This window comes from Amblyomma americanum, chromosome 6 (genome assembly GCF_052857255.1).
Source record: "Amblyomma americanum isolate KBUSLIRL-KWMA chromosome 6, ASM5285725v1, whole genome shotgun sequence".
NCBI classification, from domain to species: Eukaryota; Metazoa; Arthropoda; class Arachnida; order Ixodida; family Ixodidae; genus Amblyomma; species Amblyomma americanum.
In genome coordinates this window covers 75,722,141-75,744,960 of record NC_135502.1, presented here as the reverse complement: position 1 = coordinate 75,744,960, position 22,820 = coordinate 75,722,141, and the positions used below count along the sequence as shown (strand labels likewise).

Genomic DNA, 22,820 nt, shown 5'->3' with positions numbered 1-22,820 from the left:
CGCGTTGTTGTGCACGTGCAAGAAGTGCGGGAACCATGGCAGCTCCTCGTGCCGCTTGCTCCAACTCGTTAGCACACAAGTATCCAACAAACAGTGTGGCCACCCTAAAAGTGGGCGATACTGGGTAAAAGGAGTAAACCCGTGTAAGTGCCCTCAGGTCATTGTGCAATCACTGGCCTATACTCCCACTACCGAGCAGCAGTCGGAACTCGGGCTATTGAGCTCGGCGCTCGATGAAGGCACGCGAGGTCGTCAGAACCCTGATGCGGATGCGTGCACTGACTCGAGGCCGCAGGAACGCCACGTAATTGTTAGGGAGCTACCCAGCGCGGTGACAGCCGCAATCATTTCGCGGCAGGGAGAAAGAGGTGCGGCAGATAAACCTGGGTTTTTTCCACGTCGTCATCGCGGCTCGCGTATCTGGGACATGGCGCATCCGCCGGTCCGCTGTCCGCACGCAGCCGATGACCAGTCACAGCGCACGTTGAGAACGAGAGAGCGATCCCGCACTGATTGCGTCACTCGCCACACAAGATGTGTGGGGCCGGGCGCGGCTGCAGGGGGCGGTGTTCGATCACCGCACGCACGCCCTTCAGAGTGAGTGGAAGCACGCTGTGTGGTTGCTGCCGTGAGGCGGTGGCTACTTCGTGGTCACACTCGTTAACCGCGACTCCGGAGTGGCCCGGAACTCGTCGTGCGCAATAGATGAAGCCGTAGTAGGCAAGCAGATCCAGGCGCTCGTGGATCACGCATATAAGGACGGGAAGTCCGGATGCTGGTGCACACGTGCCTCAGTGAAGCATGGGCGCGTCACGTCACGATACACGTGGGCGGCGCAGTTGTGAGCAGCAAGGCGAGAACGAGCTGAGCACCCAGTAGCTCCGCCGCCTATTGGAAAGTGGAGCGATTTCGTGTGCCCCGGAGCTCTCCGTGTGAATGAAGTAGCCCTGGAGCCACATCGAATTACTCTAGTGAGCTGTTTCGCAGCGAACAGCTGCGTGCGGCGCTTTTCGTGATGTCAACTGTCTCGGTGAACAATTTCGACAATTCCGGCCAAGTCGCTCAGAAACCGGAAAGGGAAGTGGTCCCAGTCAGCTACTTGTACTTCTGCAACGACGTGTCTACACTTGAGCAGAGATAGTGTAAAGGCGCGCTCACACTAGCGGGAAGCTTCCCGCACCGGCACAGCGTCAACGTCGACGCTGCCTCGCAGCTCCTCAGAATGACGCTCACACTGCGCGCGTTTTCTCGCTGCGGTTGTCTTGGAATGTGGAGAGAGGAGGCGCTGAGGGAGGACCCGAACGAGCAGAAAGAGAAGGGGATAGTCACGTGACACTAGAGAAGACTGGAAAGCGCACCCTTTTCTCGCGTCGTCGTCTTGATCGTCTGCTAGCTCCCCTCCCGTCGCCCTGGCAAAGCAGCCGCCGAGTGCACGGCCGGCCGGCCGGACGCGCGCAGCCTCCGCCGACGGGGTCACTGAACTGGGACCGACGTCACGGTTCACGGTCGGCGCCCATTGGCTGTTCTCGTCAGCGGCACGGGAAAAATAGGTACCGAAAGGCGCGCTCACACTGGCGGGAAGCTTCCCGCGCCGGCACAGCGTCAACGTCGACGCTGCCTCGCAGCTCCTCGGAATGACGCTCACACTACGCGCGTTTTCTCGCTGCGGTTGTCTTGGAATGTGGAGAGAGGAGGCGCTGAGGGAGGACCCGAACAAGCAGAAAGAGAAGGGGATAGTCACGTGACACTAGAGAAGACTGGAAAGCGCACCCTGCTAGCTCCCCTCCCGTCGCCCTGGCAAAGCAGCCGCCGAGTGCCCCGGCCGGCCGGGGCCGGCCGGCCGGACGCGCGCAGCCTCCGCCGCCGCCGAAGGGGTCACTGAGCTGGGACCGACGTCACAGTTCACGGTCGGCGCCCATTGGCTGTCCTTAATCACCGGCACGGGAAAAATAGGTACCGAACCCATCGCTCCGCGGGACGGGAGAGCAGGCTGTCCGCGGGAGAAAAACCGGCTTGGGCGGGAAGCGGCACGCGGGAAACGCCCGGCGTTGCGCGTTTTCCCGCTAATGTGAGCGCCCCTGTGGCTGTGGCTTCGGTGCATTCTCCTTTCATCTGATGCCATAAGCCTGCACTACAATGCGCAGGTGTGCTCGAGTAAAGCGTTCTTTCTTAATATATAATCATGCGCTCTGGTATACGTTGTGTTTAGAGACTGTAATGCTTGTCTTGGATTTTTTTCTCCTTTGCAGACACCGCTCCCGTGCTGCTAGAGTCACCCAGGGACTCAAAGGTGAAGCCTGGTGAATCTCTGCACCTTAAATGTGAAGCTACGGGATCCCCCGCTCCCAAGATCACGTGGAGTGTCGACGGCATCCCTGCTCGCCACATGAAATCCAGCAGAGTCAACATCAGTGAGGTATTAACTTCTTTCTTTGTACTACAGCGCCTGTAGAAGCAGTTTATATTGGCGGTTCGGGATGCACTCCCAAAACTGTCCTCTTTATCGTTCTTTCGTCTGTTTGCAGTCGTGTACTTGCCGGTAAAGAAAAGAAAAAAAAATCCAGTTACATGCTCGAGACGTCAAGCAACGAAATGTAACTCACGTACTTTATTTCTACGTATCCTATATGAGTAATAAAATTTATATGGGTTAGATTTCGTTGAGTTGAGGCAAAGGCCATCTACAACACTCAAAAGCTAGGCGAGGTCCGCGCTCTCGAAGCAGATGCTTCGACTTGCTCAATTTTTTTTCGAATGATTTTTCACTTGATAGTTACGCAAAATAACGAACTATCAAATTGAGACGCTGTCTTCATCAAACTCTCGATGTCACTTTTAAATCTTAGCAGGCAAATAACATTCTCGACCATCTTCTCCTACTGTTTGTTGGTGATAAAGACCGGCCCCTGAAATAGATAATATTTAAAAAAAATGAAATTATTTAATGCACGAAAAATTTCCTTCTTTTTTTTTCTCCGTACCTGTGCTTTACTGTTGCCGCTGAAATGACTTTGCATCAACTAGCCAAACTGCACGTTGTTACGGTACATTTTAAATATATTACCGCATCCAAAGGCTTATTTTCCTAATAATGTGCAGCAATTAATATGCGACTATTAGCTATAAATAAAAAATAGAAAGCTGCTAAGAAAGCTACCTTTTACTCTGATTAGGTTGAAATATGTAAACCTTTTATTTTTTCAATTTTGCCGCGCACTAAGAGTATCAGTCCTAGAATGAAGTCTGTTTGACACTCCATCATTGTGGGACAAAGAAATTGATCAATGATGTGTACGGTGGTGAAGCAGCGCAACGGGTGAACGATGGAGGCAGAAGGAAAGACAGAACCCCAGAATTAATTTTTCCCGCTTCGCACTTTGTCCATACGCCGTTGCACTCTTTTGCGATCTTGTCAGGCCAGCTGGCCCAAAAGTTCGTGTTGAGTGGGATTCAGTGCACGATTCTCACGAGAATTTTTTTCAATGCCTACTAAATATTTGAGCTCATTATGCTCATCCTGTCATAGCTCTGCACTGGTGCATAAAATATATTGTGTTCATTTTCTTGTGTCAGTCCCGACGTGTAAACTGTTTGCATATATGTTTCTATAATAAAAAAAGAGGTTCGTTGGGTCTTGCAGCAAATATGAGTTCTAAGAGCGCGAGAAAGAGCCGAACAAACTCGTTTTTTTTTTTCGTGAAGCTTTCCAAAGTAGTAGATTTCTAAGGTTGGTGCTTATGCTGGCGCAGGAGAGGGCAATAAGATGACATAGAGACAGCCCTCTTGTCTGCAGTGAACGGAACTGACTAGCGATTATTGTAATAGCTTTATAAATTGTATTCTTTAGAAGCATATAGGTAGTAAATCATGCCCTTTGTAGTAATGGGTCGTAAAACTTTGTTTCCATAAGCAGCTCTCGACAGCAGCAAGTTCGAGGATGTGGCTGAAGTCAGCAAGTACACCTTCTGCGCTAAATGGGTTGCTGCATTTCAGCTCCATGAGTCCATTCTTTTCACCTTCGCACGCTTGAGCCTATACAAAGAGCATCTTTGTTTTGAGCATTTTTTTTTGCGGTAGTGACCGTCAGCGCTACATTTAGGCAGCACATTCATTGCACGTCTGCATAAAGAAAGCATAGACTATCCACCTTCCGACAATTTCAGTTCCCGTCGACACGTGTACCGATTGCAGGCGTTTATGTGAAATTTTTGCCGCTCTGCTTTTCTATGCGCTACGCTGCAGCCTGTTAGCAAGGATCAACAGTGCCCTATCGATTCCTTGATCTGTTAGAATGCCCCAGTTAGGCGTAGTAAACAGTTAACTATCAGAACAGGGCCACATCAAAAGAGTGTTCAAGGTGCATGGGACCACAATCAATACGTTCTGAACAGTGTGCGGTGATTCGGCGTCATGTTCCACGTGTTTCGAATCGACGCAGGCCTCCCGCGGCGAGAACCACCTGGCGAGCTACGTGAACATCTCTCGCGTCCGGAGCGACGAGGCCGGCCTGTGGCAGTGCGTGGCGGTGAACACGGCGGGCGCGGCAGAAGCCAGCGCGCGCGTGGCCGTGCGCGGTCCGCCCGCGGTGCGACCTTTCTCCAGCAACCGCACCGCGGTGGCCACCGAGACGCTGGAGCTCCACTGCGGCCTGCTCAGCTACCCGCTCCACTCGGTCCACTGGGAGAAAGGCGAGTCACGGCGTCGCAGAGCGCCCCCTTACAGCGCAAATTGGCACTTGCGGACAAAACAGGAAAAAGAGGCGGAACAAGTTGAAGTGCTTCGCTTCTGTGCCCTATCCACTTCTGTTCTCTTTTGGCTGTGTATAGCTGCGCTGTTACTACTGCATGCACGAACTACAGCCAGCCAAAATGGTTCCATTTGTTAAGGTGTAAGCCTTTCTTGGCTCATGAGTGGCGCGGACGGAAGTTGTCCGCACGAGCTGTCAATGATAAGTTTATGGTAAATAAAACAAAAATGTAAAAGTTGCTCCAGCAACAGTTCATAAGCAAGATATATGTAATGAAATAAAGAAAAAAAAATTAAAAACAAAATTAAAAATAAAAATAGTACAAAGTAAATAAAAATAATAAAACAATTATAGCCAATAAAATATATTAAAAATGGAAGGATAAAAGGCACTGGGAAGGGTTTTGCGCATTCTCGCTTTTAAGCAGACAAGTGCAATCCTGCAATTTCTCCGTATAGCATAATGCTGTGGAATACCTGTGCATAGGACACTCGTTATGTGTCTGGCGCTTGTCTGGACTTTCTACAAGCCTTACGGGGGAGCGTTCTAAAGCCGAGATGTAGTCAGAGGGTGCGGAATTTATTTGACAGCTCATTGTCAACTGTGCCCATGATGAAAGAGCAGAACGGTTTTGTTGGGAACAGTGTGATGATGCTGAAAGCAGTTCTGAGAGTGCTACCAATGAGAGCTTTGCAGGACACTGGTGTGCGAGGTCACTTACTTGGAAGTGCCACTGAACAACTTTTCTAGAACCCAAAACACGGTATAACCTACATAGCAAATGCCTTCTGCGAGGTTGACGTAATTCTGACGGCGTTTCACGTCATACTGCAAAGGCGCAGATAATGCTGAGGTTGGTCGTTTCCATTTCTTATTTCCGATCTCGAAAAGCCTTTTAACGAACAGCGGAATTTTTCTGCGTGACTTTTATTTCAAGCCACTGTGGTCAAAGCGCTACGGCTCATATCAAAAAGCAAAGAAGTAGCGCTGTCCTTGAGCTCCCTCTATCGTTTATAACGGTGCGACCGAAATCAGCACGCGTGAATAAATATACGGGCGTTATATGGTCACAATGAGCTGTGCGAGCCTGCGCAAATTCGGCAAGTGGGCGCCGTAGACCGAAAGGCTCAGACTTTGCTCTTTTCAGCCTTCGCACAGACTCCTTCGCACTGTGCGGCAGGCCTTTCTGGCACAAATAAGAGGTTTTCAACGGTCTCTAAGAATAAAGAAAAAGGATAGAAACATGCACTTTTTTTTTGCAACACTTTAGAACGCAGAAGCCCGCCAGCATTTTCTTGATCTTCCAGCACATCGACAATTCGAAGCACCTGTGTTGGCCCCATTTGGTTGAAGAGCTTGGTCTAGCAGACCGCTTTAGATGCCTCCAACAAAAATGTGTAGTTTTTAAGCTGTCGCAATAAGCGTTTTGGTGGTCAAACGTTTTAAGCTCGTCTGGCCTGTGTTGTTGAGAGGCCAGGTATTGACTCGTTTCCATCCTCGCTAGTCATTTTTGTCATTTCCTCTCCCAAAGAACTATAAACCAATATCATCCCTTGCAATCCGGGTTAAGCGGATTGTAGCAGATCAACAACACAGAACGTATGCATACAGATCCCAGCATTCCTTGTGATCATTCTGTTCTTATCTTGATTTAATCAGTTGTACTTTTCTCTAGCAGCAGGGTGGACCGACTTGAAGGAGAGATAACACTTCTTGGGCAATAAAGAATACTTAGAAAATTTTATGCCACAGGCAAAGGGGAGACTAATATATTAACGCACTTAGCGTTAATATTTGGTATAGCCTCACATCACTGGATTGCATATCTATCCTGGGGGCGATACGTTAGTTCTTTTCACCATGATTTTTATTAAAATCACGCTGGTGAAGCGAACCGGGGAAGGTAGTAGAATAAAAAGAAAGATGGGCACATAGAGTGTACACGACAAGGGGGAAATGCAACAACGGAATGAAATGATTGGAAGCAAGACAAAGAGAGGAAGTGAGTATTTTTGCGTTGTCTTCCAATTCGTGCCGCCCTGCACCAGTTACAGCCACTCCATAGGTTTTCCAATCCAATCTACATACCTGACTCTGCCGCTCGCTGCTACTTTCACCTTCTCTTGGAATCCACTTCGTTATCTTAAAGAAAACATTGGTTATTTTTGAAGCGGAAAGCTTCACTACGCTAGGTAAATCAGTCGTCGCATAGGCCGGAGAATGACCTTGAACAACCTTCAGCCCAACCACGTTAGCCGTATATGACCATATGTCGTACAGTTATGGCGTCGAACCCTTGACAACTGACAATGACCCATCACCTTTAGTTGACCTTTGACATTGCCTGACCTTGGGTTGACCTTTGACCTTAAGAACATCCGATGGTGTGATGTGAATTCACGTGATGACATCCGATGGGGGTGCCGTAAGACCATGTGATACGACGTCATAGCAAAGTGCACGTGTGAGTATACATATATGAAACGACTGTCGTGAGCGTGTAGCGGAGCTGTTATGGACGAACCTCAGACGCTTAGCAAGCGTGTTTGCTTTTCGCTGAATTCCAGGCTTCGCCAAGTTAAGCCACTGCTAATTTCTTTTTTCTTTGCAGTACATGCTCAGCTCCAAGTCTATTTCTTTTGCTTGAATTCACCCGGGATATTAACTCGCCTTTGCTACCTGACCCATTCTGCTCTCTGTCCGGTTCTTTAACATAAATCCCCAATCATTTTTCTTTGTATAGATCGCTGCGTGACCCTCAATTTAATTTAAAACCTTTTCCTTAGCCTCGAATTTATTGCCTCTATGGTTATTATACTGGCGAAATACTAGTATTATTTTGATTTCGCCATTCTGCTTTGAATGTTAACAGCCTGAGCCATGCGCTCAAAGTCTTCCCTTGAGTTACTTGGTAATGCATTGTCATCTGCAGATGTGTCACAAAAAAAAATCAGAGCGCAAATGAAGAGCACCTAGCAAATAGAGTGCGCTGAATGTCTCATTATGATTCAATACATGCTTCAAACAAGCGTACACCCCTTGACACTAGTTTACGTAACTTCGTGCTTTTATTTTGCGTTTCAAGTTATATCTGATTCATGTAACTTAGTAACAGAACTATTCTTTCTTTGATTTAATTTATGTGTTCTGTTCTTCATATCGCAATGAATTGGTACACAGGTTAGAACTGAATTCAGCTAGTACTCAGAAGTCATTTTTGTTCTTTTCCAAATATAGGAAAAGTACTGCATTGCTACACATCTCTGTTCGTCCTCCATTGCTACTCATCTCTGTTCGTAACCTGTGTATTTCACCCGCCGCGGTGGCTCAGTGATTAGGGTGCTCGGCTACTGATCCGGAGTTCCCGGGCTCGAACCCGACCGCGGCGGCTGCGTTTTTGTGGAGGAAAAACGCTAAGGCGCCCGTGTGCTGTGCGATGTCGGTGCACGTTAAAGATCCCCAGGTGCTCGAAATTATTCCGGAGCCGTTCACAACGGCACCTCTTTCTTCCTTTCTTCTTTCACTCTCTCCTTTATTCCTTTCCTTACGGCGTGGTTCAGGTGCCCAACGATATAAGATACAGATACTGCGCCATTTCCTTTCCCCAAAAACCAATTATTAATTATTAACCTGTGTATTTCGTAAAGAAACAGTAGTTTTACCACTGCTGCTATATCGAGATCTGGTTAGAAATGACAACAAAAGTATTTAAGGAAGTGAGAGAAACACAATCGAGAGAACTGTCTTTGCTTTTAAAGCAACGTTCGTTCTATAAGCATACTTTCCAAGAAGGTGAGACGCAATGCTGTGCAGTGGCCACTGTCCAGAGCAACATTTTTGCACGTCAGAAACAGCAACCACAAAAAAAAAGAAAACACACTCCAAATTCGGGTCAGATTATTGAACTCAACTTGCATGCATCAAAAGTAAGCGTGCATTCAATCGTACTCGGGAACTTTCACTTTTTGACCGTTATTGTACAAATTGTACAATCCATCTTTTTTTGTTTCAACATTTTAAAACAAACAACAGAAGAAGGAAAACAGAAACTTAGCTCTCAAACGAGCTCTTTTCCGTTTAGGCACACGGCGCGTATCAGAGTCCTATTACTCGGGAACTAATTAAATTTACGGCGGCCATATGGCACCAACAAGGCGTAACGAGGCGTGGGCGCGCAACTTACTTAAAGCCGGTGATTGCTGGAAAGTTAAACCACTCTCGGAAACTGCGCTCTTAAAAGAAACAAAAAAAAACAGAAGAAACAGTTCAAATACGAGGGTAGCTTTCCTGCTTTGAGCACGGTGCTTGCGCGCTTCCAGATTGCGAGAAACCCAAAAGCTTGCTAAGGGCTGGGGAGGGTGTCGCAATACTAGCAGCGCTCGGCCACGCTAATAAACTTGATTTGCCGCGCTCGTTCTATTGAGAGAAAGAGAGGAAGAAAGGAAGAAAAAGAAGCGAATGATAAAACCGGAGGCTAACAAGAAGCGCCGAGGAGGCAGAGGCACGGAGACTAGAAGAAGACGTCGGGGCGTGGAGACACATTACCGCGTTTACATTTGCTTCGACCCGCGCAGCAGCTTATATAACGGCGCGCGCAGGCCTGCGCGGCAAAATGAAGTAACACTGTCGCCAAATGAAGAGGCTCCGGAGCCGCGTTTCCGCTTCTCCGTTTACCCTCGTTTGCATTCGGCCGTTTATTAGTTTTTTTTTCTCCTTTGTTTGGAGTAAGGAGGAGAAACGGTAGCGCAGCCTGAACAGGACTTCGTCGTCGTCGACTCCGCCTTTGCGCGTTGCGAGCGCACCCTGGTGTGTGGTCGGTGCGAGAGTGCGAAACCAGCGGGGAAGTTTCTCTTGCTACTTCCGTGGGCAGCACGGACCCCTGGGGTCTCCGAGATTAAGGCTCCCTATATAAACTGCGAATTCGCCCCTTCCTTAATTGGAGGCTCCCTTTGGAAATCAATACGACCGGAAGAGGCGCGAGCTGGTGCTAGCTAAGGCAAAGGCACCTCTCGAAAAAACAAAACAAAAAAGACAAAAGCACTCGCGCAGACATGGAGATATAAACTAAAATAAAGGAAGGAAGATAAACCGAGAGATCGAAATAAACCTGGCGCGCGGGGCACGGCGCCGTCTCGTTTCAGAAGCACCTATACGTGACCCGCATCCGATCAGGGGGAAGTGCGAGGCAAAACGGAATACACAAGAGTTTCGCTTTCGCTTCGAGAAGTTGGGAATAGGAGGGGGGAGAGGGGGTTGGGGTGCCAGAGAGAGGGGGCTGATCAGACGAGGAGAAGAGGAGGGGTATCAGCGAAGGCGCCTGTAGTATACCGTCTTAGTTAAAGCGCGCCATGCAGGGGCGCGTGCGTGCAGACGGCTTCGAGGATCGTATATTTGCCCCGACATCGAGCGCTGTGTGTAGGGGGCGTTTTCCTATTTCTGCTCACCTCTCCATGGCGCTCGTTTCTGGGCCGAAGGTGCGTTTTCGTGCTGCAGGCTCTAAGAACGCTGCACGCGCTCGCCAGATATATCTACCAAGTTGAATGTGCGTCGGCAATATACTGTGCTGTCGTGCACTTAGTTTACCTATGCGATACTGCGCGTAGTTTCACACAAAAAAAAGAGCAATAAGATAAGGAGGTGCGAGAAAAAAGGGAAAAGCGCGTATCGTTCGTTGATGACGCTTCTGTCCTTTGCTTTCAACGTGCCACTAAGGAGCTCAACAAAATATCGTTGTATTTTAATTCTACGTCAACCTGCGTAAATACATGACGGGTGTTTATCGCTGTGAGTAATTCTGAGAAAATACGCAGTCGGTATGTATTATTACACGATCAAGTTTTCAAATACCGAATATAGAGTCTGTTTATATTACTACGGGACCATATTTGTGCCAGCAAGGGAAGCTAGTAATGAGAATCACGTTTTCTTTACTTGTGGTCGCCTTCGAGAAACCTAAACAGTCTGTGTTTGAAGCTAAAAAAAGCAGGCACAGCAGGCATCAAATTATCACGATAACATTTTCGATGAAGGTACTTTTCAGAGTATTTCATTTATGGTATAATTAATCTTTGGTCAGTGACCATGTCACAAAATCTTTCCGCCTTTCGACATGGTCAGTGACCGAAGGTTCCTTCGACTATGCTACTACATTTACCAGACAGCATTCCGTCAAAACCTTGACTACATTTTCTTATTATAATACCGGTTCACATCGACAATTTCTTTCGACAAAGAATTATGATGAAAGACAAGAGAAGGAAGCAGATGGTGATACGCACGCAATACAAAAATATGAATTGTAATGGTGAGGTAATAACGAAAGTTCTTGAGGATTGAAATTTTAGTTTTTAAGGCAAGTTTTTCTGAGCATTGCGTTCGCCAGTTTATCTGCTTCCTTTGGCTGAACCAACTACATCATGAATCTTGCAAGATTCACAAATTTTGAATATTTTCCTTCTAAAAAAATGGGGGAGCTTACAACCACGTAAAACTGGCATAACTGATTTTTCCTAAATTTACGTTGTCGAGTTTCTCATGAAATGCTCAAGGAAGTGGACCGTTCTTGGCCCCTGATGTATCCGCTTGTCTCATGCGTGGCTAATCTAACTATTTAATGCGGCTGCTTCGATGAAATATACACTAACATACTAATTGTCATCAAGTACTGCCGTAAGAAATCAGAGAGTCCTTAATGCACATCATTTGTGACTGTAGTGTCACCAAAGGCTGGTTTCGCGTACTATCATTTTTTCTACCTAACATTCTTTCATAGGACAGTAACGGTTCCACTCGCTGAGGCTAAGCCTGTTGCCCAGTTAAAGGTACCACAACGCTCCGAAGTTGGTGCATGGAATTATAGAGTAACCGATGGCTGCGTTCTAAACATTGTGACGTTTTCATAACAGTTAGTTGAAAACTCATCTTTGTGGATTCCAACGCATGATGGCGGCAAAGTATGACAGTCGTAGACGCGTGGAATTCATATTACACTGCACCTGCCTATGGGCTATATGAAGGAAATAAAGGGGCTCAGTGCAGGGTATATCTACAGCTCTCTGCTGTCGAGCTTTTTAATTAGTACAAAAACAGAGCTCTAGATTTAACTATGTGCTTTCCTATATTTTTCCAGAATAAATATAATGCAGAAGACATTGCCGAGACTTTTCACCCTCTTTCATGGTCTAGAAGTTCAAGCGGCATGTGTTGTAGACCAACACGGCGCTGCAAAGGACAAAAAATAACGCGCTCAAGTTGCGCTAAATGCTGCACACATTTCCGAATAAAACTTGGGGCAACAGGTAGCGCAGGAGGCGCTAAGTGTGCATATGCTTCTTCTATTTACCCGTGATGCTCTGCGCTGTTGTAAAAGTCAAGGAAAATGAGCTAGCCAAACGAGCCTCAATTCTGGCAGTGGCAGCTGGATCCCACCCCTCCACTGAGGGGACGGATAGCAAGATACACTATTACGTGCTGAAAGCCAAAAACTTGAGCTTAGTAGCTAACTTCTTCGCACGTACAGAAGTAAGACGCTAACTCAGAATGCGCGGTCACAAACATGTCCGCACTCACTACCAAAGCAGAGCAAATTTCACATCCAATCGCCCGCACACGCACACACGCTCGCACACACGCACATACGTATGCGCGATTGAAAACGTAAAGCCGAAAATCCATTCCTTATGTTACATTTCTCTTCTTTTCATGAAGGGCTAATTTTGGGGCCGATCAATAAGTGTCATTACCAGAAGCAAAAACTACGTTTGTCCGCGTTTTTGCTTGCCTCCGTGTCTAAGGGGGATGTTGTATTGCGTGCAGACGGGCGCAAGCTTCCCTTCCACCACCGGCAAAAGGTGTTCGCCAACGGCACCCTCCTGGTTCTTGCCACCACCGTCCAGGACGCCGGCCAATACACCTGCGTGGCATCCAACGAAGAGGGCCAGAAAGCCAGCGCCAGCCTACACGTTGCCGTCAAAGGTACGCAAAGACCGAACGGTGTTCGAGAGAGAGGATGGTTGGCGACCATAATGACGGGACTGATATCGATCTTTCAGCGTAAAAAGCATACGCGCGGTCTATGCGGGCCACTTCGTCAACCGGCCACTGTCTGACTGCGCACTTGGCAAAAGCGGTGATCGATGCCCGGTCACCAACCATCGTTGCACTCTGAGTACTTCGGGGCTCCAGTATAGAACGTAAAGAAGACAGGCCCATTCACTCGATCAATATAGCTTTGGAGGGCCGACAGCAGTGCCGCGAGAGTGCATCAAGAGACCAGACTACGCTTTCCTCAAACGCGCAGAAACCTCCCCATCACTATAAAATCGGATGAGTAGAAAAATAAAAAAGAACAAAGCATACAGAGAAAAGTGTAGTGAATGACACCGTGCACGAGCTGAGAATGCTTCCCTGTGAGTGCACTCCAGATTTACCTTTCCTAGTCCTCGGTACACGTCAGACCGATGGTGTTGCCCGCAGTCCCCTAAACACACTTGAGCAGAAGCACTCGGAACGCAAAGAAGGTGCCGGGCGTAAATTGTGTTTGGTGCAGGACTGTGTACGCTGATGTTGCGTTGGAAACGTGGCTGCAGTGAGCCTTGAGAGTGCATCGAGCGACAGTTACAACCAGTGCACGCGGCGTAACGCACAGGGTTTCACCCGAGTTTCAACAGTATGTAAACAGTAAATAAAAAGAAAATGTGCGTGCCTCAACGTGGGTCTACCTCATGAATGAACGACTGGTTCGATATATTTGATCACGAGCATGCCCGCGGACATAATACATTCGTTTGGTCACCATATATTGTGAAGCATATTAACGACATCGAAGAAAAAAAGTAGCAATATGTTGGACTCGTTGGTAAGAATCATGACCGATGTGTCACAGTCCGATGTGCCTGTTCGTCACTCCTTGTGCAGTCACCTGAGTACACTATTAAAATACGGAGACGGTGTCAACTCGCGTCACGTCGCAGCAGTGACGAATATGTAGTCATTGTGGTGAACAAAAATCGCTGCACAATTTTCGCCAGCCCCTAATCCTCACGTTTATTCTCCCCCAGGACAAGCTTCCCTAATGAAGGTTTTGCCAGGTATACCGAATGAGGTGCTCGGCCTTTTCTTAAGATCTCTCTTTTATTTTACTTTTTTAAGTAGAAACTCTTGAGCATCTCTGAGATTAAAAGAGAACCGGTCTCCTGCATCCCATCTCATCTTCAGCTTTAATGCACGCGCACGCGCCGGCATGCATGCACAGAGGCAGGCAATCCGAAGAGGTGTGGGGCGTAGAGCTTCCGTTTATGTAAATCCTTGCATCCCGTCTACGTGCGATGGCACGTATTTGGTACGCCTGCGCTATTGCCGCGTAGTGACAGTTGCTGTCACCGCTGAAAAGAAAGAATGTAGTGAGCAGATACCTACTGCAATAACACCGCCAAAAACTACCTGTGCCCGCGTATGAAAACTCGACCACTTAGCCCTTAGACACTTCGTCACAGGCAGCACTTGAAAATGTGGACGCACGCCTTTCATTTAATAGATATGTTTAGCACTTCCAATGTATGTTGCGCAGCAGGCATTCTTAAAAGGTTTAAAAAATAATGCACGCACAAAGCAAACGTGCGAGAAGAATTCTTCCTGAAAAGGCGGTTTCTGGCATCTCTAATCGCTATTTTCGATAACACGCCCGCCTAATGAGACATATGCTTTCTGCTCGTATGAGACCAAATTCACAGAGATGTACTGCGTCGTTAGTATACAGCAGCGATGGCTAGTGGTATATCGTTCACTTCGTATGTGACAGGTACTGGGTAAGAATTCCGAAACCGCGGGGATACTAGCGGTTTTCGAACAGGTGCAAGAATCCGACGGCTTTCCTACTGGAATGAAACGCTTGAAAAAGGCGCCATCCGTTCTCTTGACCAAGACATTTAAATGTGAGATGTGTCTGTTACGTTCCAGCCTCCGTGCGCCGGCCGAGAGCGACTGCCAAGTGGACGGTTAGAATGACTCGTATTGTGACTGACCCGTGCGGTAGCCAACCAGCATAGGTAAAATTGTTGTCGATTGCAAACTGACCTTGCGTTTGAAGGTACTTTCGTCTTCGGTCTCATTGTTGGTTACCTATCTCCATGGCTGCCCTTTTCCCGATACAAACCGCGACCGTTTGTAACAACCAATAACAGCCTTCCGTTGCTTCTAGGGTATGTCAGGGTTCAGCTCATTGACCCCTGATCTTTATTATTTACATAAACAATTTACCCTCTAATATAGGTTCAGCTGTTAGTCATTTCGCTGGCATCTATGTAGGTTGCTAGAAAATTTATGATGAATATGACGTTTCTAGCTTCCAGCCTGCTGCAAACAACGTTTTAGAACAGTTTACAGTGTGGAAAATAGAAGTAAACACTAATAAGCGCTAGCACATGCGCATCTTTCGTGTGCGTACCACATGCTCCTACTTACAACCTTATTAATTTTCCTCCGGAAACTGCGACATCATACAAGTACATGAGTGTTTGTTTAAGTAACCTGTCATGGGAAACTCGAGTCGTCTTTGCAGCGAATAACGCTAACTTAGTGCATAGCCAATTATCTGAGAAAGCTTTCTTGTTCACCAAGCTCATTAAAACCATTGCTGCATAAAAGCCTGCTCCACTTAAAATTAGAATATGATGCGCCTGACTGAAGCTCCGATGTCAAATCACCCATTACTGACCAGGCACCGGTCCAATACCTTGCAGGTTAGTTTATAGTTTCCTCATCGTCGTGAAATTAGTGTGACTGCCGCGAAAAGTAGTTTATCTATACCGCTTATTTCGCATCGTAGGTCAATATTTTACTCAGATCTATTTCGCACGATTTAACATAACAAGCATTACCCTAATAAAAGAATATTAAAATGGCCATCTTAAATTTCAACTTAACAACCATTACCTTAATGACAGGATATTAAAAAGGCCATCTTAAATTTCATCATGAATGACTGTCATTACGTTCTCGTCAACTTATACCAGCTGAAACCACGCTTCGTGTGGTATCGCTGGAGCCCCGGACATCGTTGGTTTTCGCAAAGCCACATCAATTTTTTTTTCACTGTAAGTGGCACTTAGCTATGCAATACAGCTCGTTCTGACAGCTTAAGCTGTACCCTAATACCCTATGAAAAGCTTTAGATCTGACTGCAAGTGTAACTGAAATGGAATGCTTCACATCTTTTAGTAACCCACCCCAGAAAACCTTCTTCATTACCTAGGACCCTGTAGCGACGTCCTATCAATACCGCTTGTCATCATCATCCGAGTCGGTATGACCACTTTGTTCGCATCCCGAGAGTGCGCGGCGTCTCTTCAATCGGCCGGTCCGCCTCAATGTTTCTCGCCAACAGGCAGAAACCAAACAGACCGCACACGCATCAAACGCAGTAGAGAACTTGCTCCTCACGACAGACAAACAACAGATGTCAATACGCCGACACTTGTTACAATGGGGCGCTCACTCCCGGCGCGCTCTTTTGACACAGGACCGGTCGAGGCCAAAAGCAGCGCGCAGCGGGTCGCCTTCGTCGTCACTATTGTTCAGCTCCCAGGCTAGAAACACACACAATGGTGTCGCATTTAGTAGCTCGCGCTTCCTCAGATTGTTGGCGAGAGCACCGCTTTTCTGGCGACGGCCTAATATCGCGCCCGGGGGTTAGAATTAGATTCAAAAGATCACACAATGATTCTGAAAACGCCGCGGAAACGGGGCTCGCTCCTAATTCTCCACCGCTGTGCAAACAGCCCGCGTGAAATGAGTTCCTTCACTGAGCCCGCCCGCGCGAAGCACGAGCGGGACTCTGTTTACGCTGGCTACTGGTGATTTACTTTTATTTATCGTTTTTTTAGAAGGTGCGGGGGGAGGGAGGGGGGGGGGGGGGGTCTGGAGCATTGCAGGACTTCCTCGGAGCTGAGAGAGTAATCGATGGGCGCCCTTTGCGCTCGGTGCCCGCGGCCGAAAGAGAGCTCCGCAAGCGACACGCTTGTCTGCGTCGCGACACACACCGCGAGAAACAAGAAGCTCGCTGCGCGTGAAATGGCGTCACGCTGTGACGTGTGACCCCGACACTACTTGTCTGCCTTCTCCGCGTCTCTGAAAAGAAAGGCCGCGCCGTCTCTGCCGGTGAGTCAGCGCTCATGAAGAAGGTAAAAATAGGATGGAGTGGAAGAATAAAGAACAGTTCAGCTCTGAAGTTTCTGCTCAGGAATGGTGATCTATGCCAAGTCATCTTTCTTTCGGGGAAAGACGGCAGCACCTTGGGAATTAAAGGTCGCGAACTTCGTAGTGGGAAGTTAACTGCGCAGCATTTGTTGGTAAACGTCGGGAAACCGTACGGTAGACTTTATGTCAGCGGTCGACATTGCTGCGATGACGCTATTTGTTTATAGTGTCATTTCTGTAGCTTAGCCACGCGTGTCGTATTGCACGCGATTGCCGCTGGATCAGTGGCGTACTCCTGGATGCTTGATGTGTGCGCTTTGTGGGTTGTCATCACGGAAGTAACAGCTGGGCATAAACAAGTGTCAGGTCCGTACGTCAAGAAGGCTCGCGAGCTGAAGGTCGACAGCCTGAACTTGAAAGCCGTCAGCAAAGCGTTTGCGCAACGCATCAAGCAAAATCGCGGGATTCCGAAATGCATCGCCGCCGGAACGTCCCTCCGCTGCACTCGCCACATTTACCGCTCCCTCTCAATAAAATTATGACGCGTGACAGCAGCTTACTTCATGAGCGAGTGTCGAGTAGATAAAGTGTCACAGATGTCATCCAGATGAACCACAGAGTTTCTATAGCTACTTACTATGCAGCAGATTTCACGCTCGGCGTATGTGCTACTTTCCTAGCATTAGATGGGTGTCAAATCTCTCGCAGCTGTCGCGTTATGCTACGTTGAAATGCTGCGTTGATCATAGGAAATCTATTCGCCATGCGATATTTGGCAAGATGGATTTATTTGAAGGCGATGCATGAAGATGATGAAGAGTTTGCTTTGTTTTTCGTGAGAAGGATAGAAAGATAGTGAAAATTGATGTTCAAAACTGACGGGCCATTGAAACGAGAATAATTTGGCTCTAATACCTATTTTATCGCGCCGGTTACTGTCACTGCAGTACGAAGCAAGTTGAGAGATCGGATCTGTAAAAACTCGGAGGTCCCTCTTTCACTCCATCTTCCTCCTCCCGGGCTAACAAGTGGCTGGGATAGCTGTACATCGATAGCACTGTGCTTGCCTTTGGGTGGCGGCTCTCTGACGTCACGACAAAACAATGCTGCAGGTGGGTGTGACGTAACGGAGTACGCGTGCGATTGGTTGCCGCCACTGCACCGCGCGATAATACGGCGTCGTATCCCAAGGATATCTTTAACTTTATCTTAGAGTGTACGAGAATAAACATTGATATTACATTTTGCATGCAACGATTAAGACGCCTGAATAATTCTGCAGACTCGACAGGACAAAACCGAGCATGGTACGCCGGGAATGTCATTTGGGAGCGAAGCGGCATGTGGTGTACGCGTGCAATTACTTTTTGCATTTCATCTGCGCTTCCGGAACACATTTCAAGCTGCCTTAAAGTGACATTAAGGATAACTTCATTCAATTATTTTTCTCAGTAAATAAAAAAATATTCGCCGAATCCTCCTGCCTACTTTGACGTTTGTACGGCAGCGAAAGACGCATTTATAGGCGAGAAAATCTGATCTTAAAATATTCCCGCCAGTTGATTCAAACCCGTGACGATCTTACTGAGAAAGACGAGTTGCCACTATTCTGCTGAGAATGAAGCTGCAGCGTAGCCTCTTGATCGATGATCAACCGGTGATGGCGACACTTGTATTCACTTTGTCTTTTCTAGCTGATAAAAGCTCGGTTTTCAGTGAACGCGGTCTTTATGTGCTTAGAACACAATATATATATATATATATATATATATATATATATATATATATATATATATATATATATATATATATATATATATATATATATATATATATATTGATACGGGAATAAAAGAAGAGGCGGAGAGCGAGCGCGAGCGGCGAGCGCGCGGCTCTAGCACGAGGGATATAGAACGAGAAAGCTTGGCCGCCGCCGGTCGTGCTTCGCCGGCTCTCCTCCGTACTGCTGCTATATTTCTCTGGGCGGGCCCGTGGCCACCCCGTGGCATCCCACACCGTAACATTTTGGTGGCAGCGGTGGGATCATGCCGCTCACCCGCTCCCAGAATCAAGCACCCGACGTGCCAGACGACAGGAGTCCACCACCAGCCGATAGCGCCGACGACGCGGCGGCCGGCGCCGCTAGACCTAGGCGCTCGGAGGGGCTCGGCTCTTCGCAGCAGCCGGACGCCGGTGTTGAGCGCCTCCTGGATACAGTCACCCAACGGATGGACGCATGGGAGGCCCGTCTGACTGCCCAGGCTGGGGAGATGGAAGCTCTCCGGCGCGAACTCCGTCGCCTGGTGCCAGCCGAGCCGAGCACAGGTCAGGTGCCTTTGGGCGTCCCCGCCGCCGCTGTTTACGGCTCTGCCGTCGCTGGGCCTGCGGTCGTGGCCGCCAATGGCGTGCTCGGCGCGGGTGCGTCCTCGCCGCAGTGTTCGTTGGACGTTGTGGAATTGCCCACATTTGACGGCACCATCTCGTGGGATGCTTACCGCATCCAGCTGGACGGTATTGCGGCGGCGAGAGGCTGGGACGAGCAAATGAAGGCATGGATGCTCGTTGCAAAACTGAGGGGCCGCGCCACCGAGCTGCTGCAGAACGTGCCGCCCGACCAGCTGGGCTCTTACACTGTTCTGGCGGGCCTCCTCGCCGACCACTATGGTGCCTCAGGTCAACCCCGTGTGCAGTACCACCGCCTGCGAGCCCGCCGTCAAGAGCCCGGGGAGACGTACCAGGACCTCGCCGCCGCCATTGAGCGCCTGGCTCTGCAGTCGCTGCCGGGAGCGCCTCAGAACGCCGTGGCCCTGGTCGGCACCGAGGCGTTTGTCGACGCCATCCGACTCCCCGAGGTGCAGCGCTTGGTCCGCTCTGGCCGCCCTGATTCCGTCCGCGCCGCCATGGCGCTCGCCATCGAGGCGGAATTGACTTTGCTGGCCACGCGGGGGTCGCCACCGTCTGCCGAGCGCAGCGTCCGGGTGCAGGCTCCTCGGTCCGCAGCCCCAACTGCGGCCTCTAACCGACGCCTGCGTAACGACGTCCGCATGACCTGCTTCCGCTGCGGCCTGCGGGGACACTACGCGAGGGACTGTGCCGGCCCTCCAACGTCGGGAAACGATTTGGCGGAACTCCGGGGGCACCGTTCCGCCGAATAAAGACCGTCGCCACACTCCTTCGTTCTCCGCGTCCCCTCCTTTCGTCGGCTCCGATTACCACTGATGCTCCTTACGTGCTCGTCGACGTCGCCCTGCTTGACCGGCACGTAAAGGCCTTGGTTGACACTGAAGCGGCTGTCAATGTACTGCACAAATCGTTTGTTGCTAACGCGCCCCACCTGCTTCTGCCAGCCGCCAAAACCCGGCTCTTAGCTTTTAACGGCACCCCTGTGGAGCAAGTCAGACGTGTCGTCGTCAACCTGACAGCACTCGGAAATACCATCTCCACCGAGTTTGTTGTCGCAGACAGCCCTATTTGGCCAGTGGTCCTCGGGTGCGGGTGGTGCCAGCAAGCCGGAGTCGTCCTTAATTTTACTAGAACCAAACCACGGGCGAGCCGAACTCTCTGTGGGCCGGGCTGGCTTAGCCGGGTTTCCAGCCTCGGTGTCGCCCTGTGGCAGTCCCTGGTGTCGGCGACCAAGCGTGCCTCAGCATCTCTGCGTGACCTCGCGACGAAGTGGCCATGTCGAGTCAAGCCGTTCGACGTCACTACCGTGACTGTGGCGTCCGCCGTGACCCTGCCACCGGGTGCGGCAACGTGGGTGTATGCCAAGCTTGACAGTCCGGTCACAGCAGACGTGCTGTTCGAACCCATCCGGTGTTCAGCTCCAGCCCGTCAGATGACCTCCCCTCGAAGCCTTCTGCCTGTGCTCAAAGGAGAGGCCCACGTATTTATACTCAACATCAGCAGCGTACCTCTCGCGCTGACTCCCGGCACGCAATTGGGTACAGCCTCAGTTTTGGACCCCGGGTCACCAGTGGCGTCTCTGCAACCTGAAGCCCCGCCTCGCCACCCTCCAGCGCCGGCGATCCTATCATGGGAAGAATTTAACTTTGGACCCAGCCTGACCTGCGCGGAGCTCGCCTCTCTGAAGACCTTGCTGCTCGAGCATCGCAGTTGCCTTGCTCTCAGCGCCGGTGAACTCGGGTGCACTTCCTGGGCTCAACACCGGATCAACACCGAAAACCGCGGGCCCGTTCATCACCAACCTCGCCGTGTAGCGCCAGCCGAACGGAGAGTCATCCAGCAGCACGTGTGCGACATGCTTGACCAGGGAATCATTGCCCCTTCTTGTAGCCCTTGGTCCTCCCCTGTCGTCCTTGTGCGCAAGAAGGATGGAACACTCCGCTTCTGCGTTGACTATCGGAAGCTAAATGCTATTACTAATTGCGACGTGTACCCGCTGCCTCGCCTCGACGATGCGCTTGACCGCCTGAAGGGGGCCCGTTATTTTTCCACGCTAGATCTGCTCTCGGGCTACTGGCAGGTGCCTGTTCACCCCGATGATGCGGAAAAGACGGCTTTCGTGACTCCCGACGGCCTTTTCCAGTTCAACCGTATGCCCTTCGGTCTCTCGAACGCTCCAGCCACCTTCCAGCGTCTCATGGGCCGAGTCTTAGGCCATTAGAAGTGGACTATGGCGTTGGTCTACCTGGATGACGTAATTGTCTACGCGGCTACATTTGAAGAACACTAGAGACGCCTCAAACTCGTCCTCGAAGCCCTTACCTCTGCTGGGCTTCGCTTAAAACCAAAAAAAATGTTTCTTCGGTTTCGCGGAGGTGATGTACTTGGGTCACGTTGTGAGCCGGCATGGCATCCGTCCCGACCCTGAAAAGCTAAAAGCGCTTACAGCTTACGAAGCTCCCACCACCGCCAAGGAGCTCAAAAGTTTCCTTGGATTTGCTTCGTATTTCCGTCGTTTCATTCCGGACTTTGCCAAGCGCAGCGCTCCATTGACCGCCCTGCTGAAGAAGAATGCACCGTGGAGTTGGACGCAGGCCCAACAGCTCGCGTTTCTTGACGTCAAGCACGCCCTCCTCGAGCCTCCTACATTGGCCCATTACGACGAATCGGCCCCCATCGTCCTCCACACGGATGCCAGCCAAGATGGGCTCGGCGCTGTCCTCCTACAAGAAGACGAGTCTGGTGACCACAAAGTCCTAGCTTATGCCAGCCGCCAGCTTTCCGACGTTGAGCGCCGCCGCCACTCTTCAGAACTCGAGTGCCTCGCCGTTGTCTGGGCCGTCGAGAAGTTCCGTCCCTACCTGTACGGCCGTCACTTCACCATAGTCACGGAGAATAGCGCTCTCACTTGGCTGCAGTCCGCCAAACATTTGAATGCCAAGATTGCACGCTGGTCCCTGCAACTTCAAGAGTACAATTTCACAATAGCGCATCGGCGCGGCTCTGCCCATCAAGATGCCGATTTCCTTTCTCGCCACCCTTGTTCCGTGACGGCTTTGACGGACCTGAGGACTGCACAAACGCAAGATCCCGCCATTGCTGCCATAATCCACTCCCTTGGCACCGCCGCCGGCGCAGGCTTCGGCCAACTACGCCGGGTCTATCGAATGAAGGACGACCTCTTGTGTCATGTGAAGCGGCTCCGTGGTCGACCACCCGTCTGGTTGCCAGTTGTGCCGGCAACACTGCGGTCGCAAATCTTGCGCGGCTTACACGACGCTCCCACGGCTGGTCACCTTGGTCGCGGCAAGACCTACGCACGAGTGTCGGAGCGGTTTTGGTGGCCTAATATGTCCAGAGATGTCAAGGAACACGTGGCGTCCTGCCAGACATGCCAGTACAGAAAACCGTCCACAGGTGTAACCAAGCCACCCCCGCAGGCTTTTTCGCCACCAAGTTCACATTTCGAGCTGGT

General features: G+C 49.8%; 1 protein-coding gene across 2 annotated transcripts in view; it reads left to right on the top strand.

The window, feature by feature from the left end:
- LOC144093725 (cell adhesion molecule Dscam1-like) overlaps positions 1 to 22,820 on the top strand; it is a 266,531-nt gene that overhangs the window by 164,419 nt on the left and 79,292 nt on the right. For both annotated transcript variants that reach the window (XR_013306314.1, XM_077627387.1), the window contains exons 8-10: positions 2,250 to 2,416; positions 4,439 to 4,688; positions 12,563 to 12,721. Coding sequence is in view for 1 of the 2 variants with exons in the window: in XM_077627387.1 (XP_077483513.1) it covers positions 2,250 to 2,416; positions 4,439 to 4,688; positions 12,563 to 12,721 (576 nt within the window). In the remaining variant the exon portion in view is untranslated. The remainder of the gene's footprint in view (positions 1 to 2,249; positions 2,417 to 4,438; positions 4,689 to 12,562; positions 12,722 to 22,820) is intronic.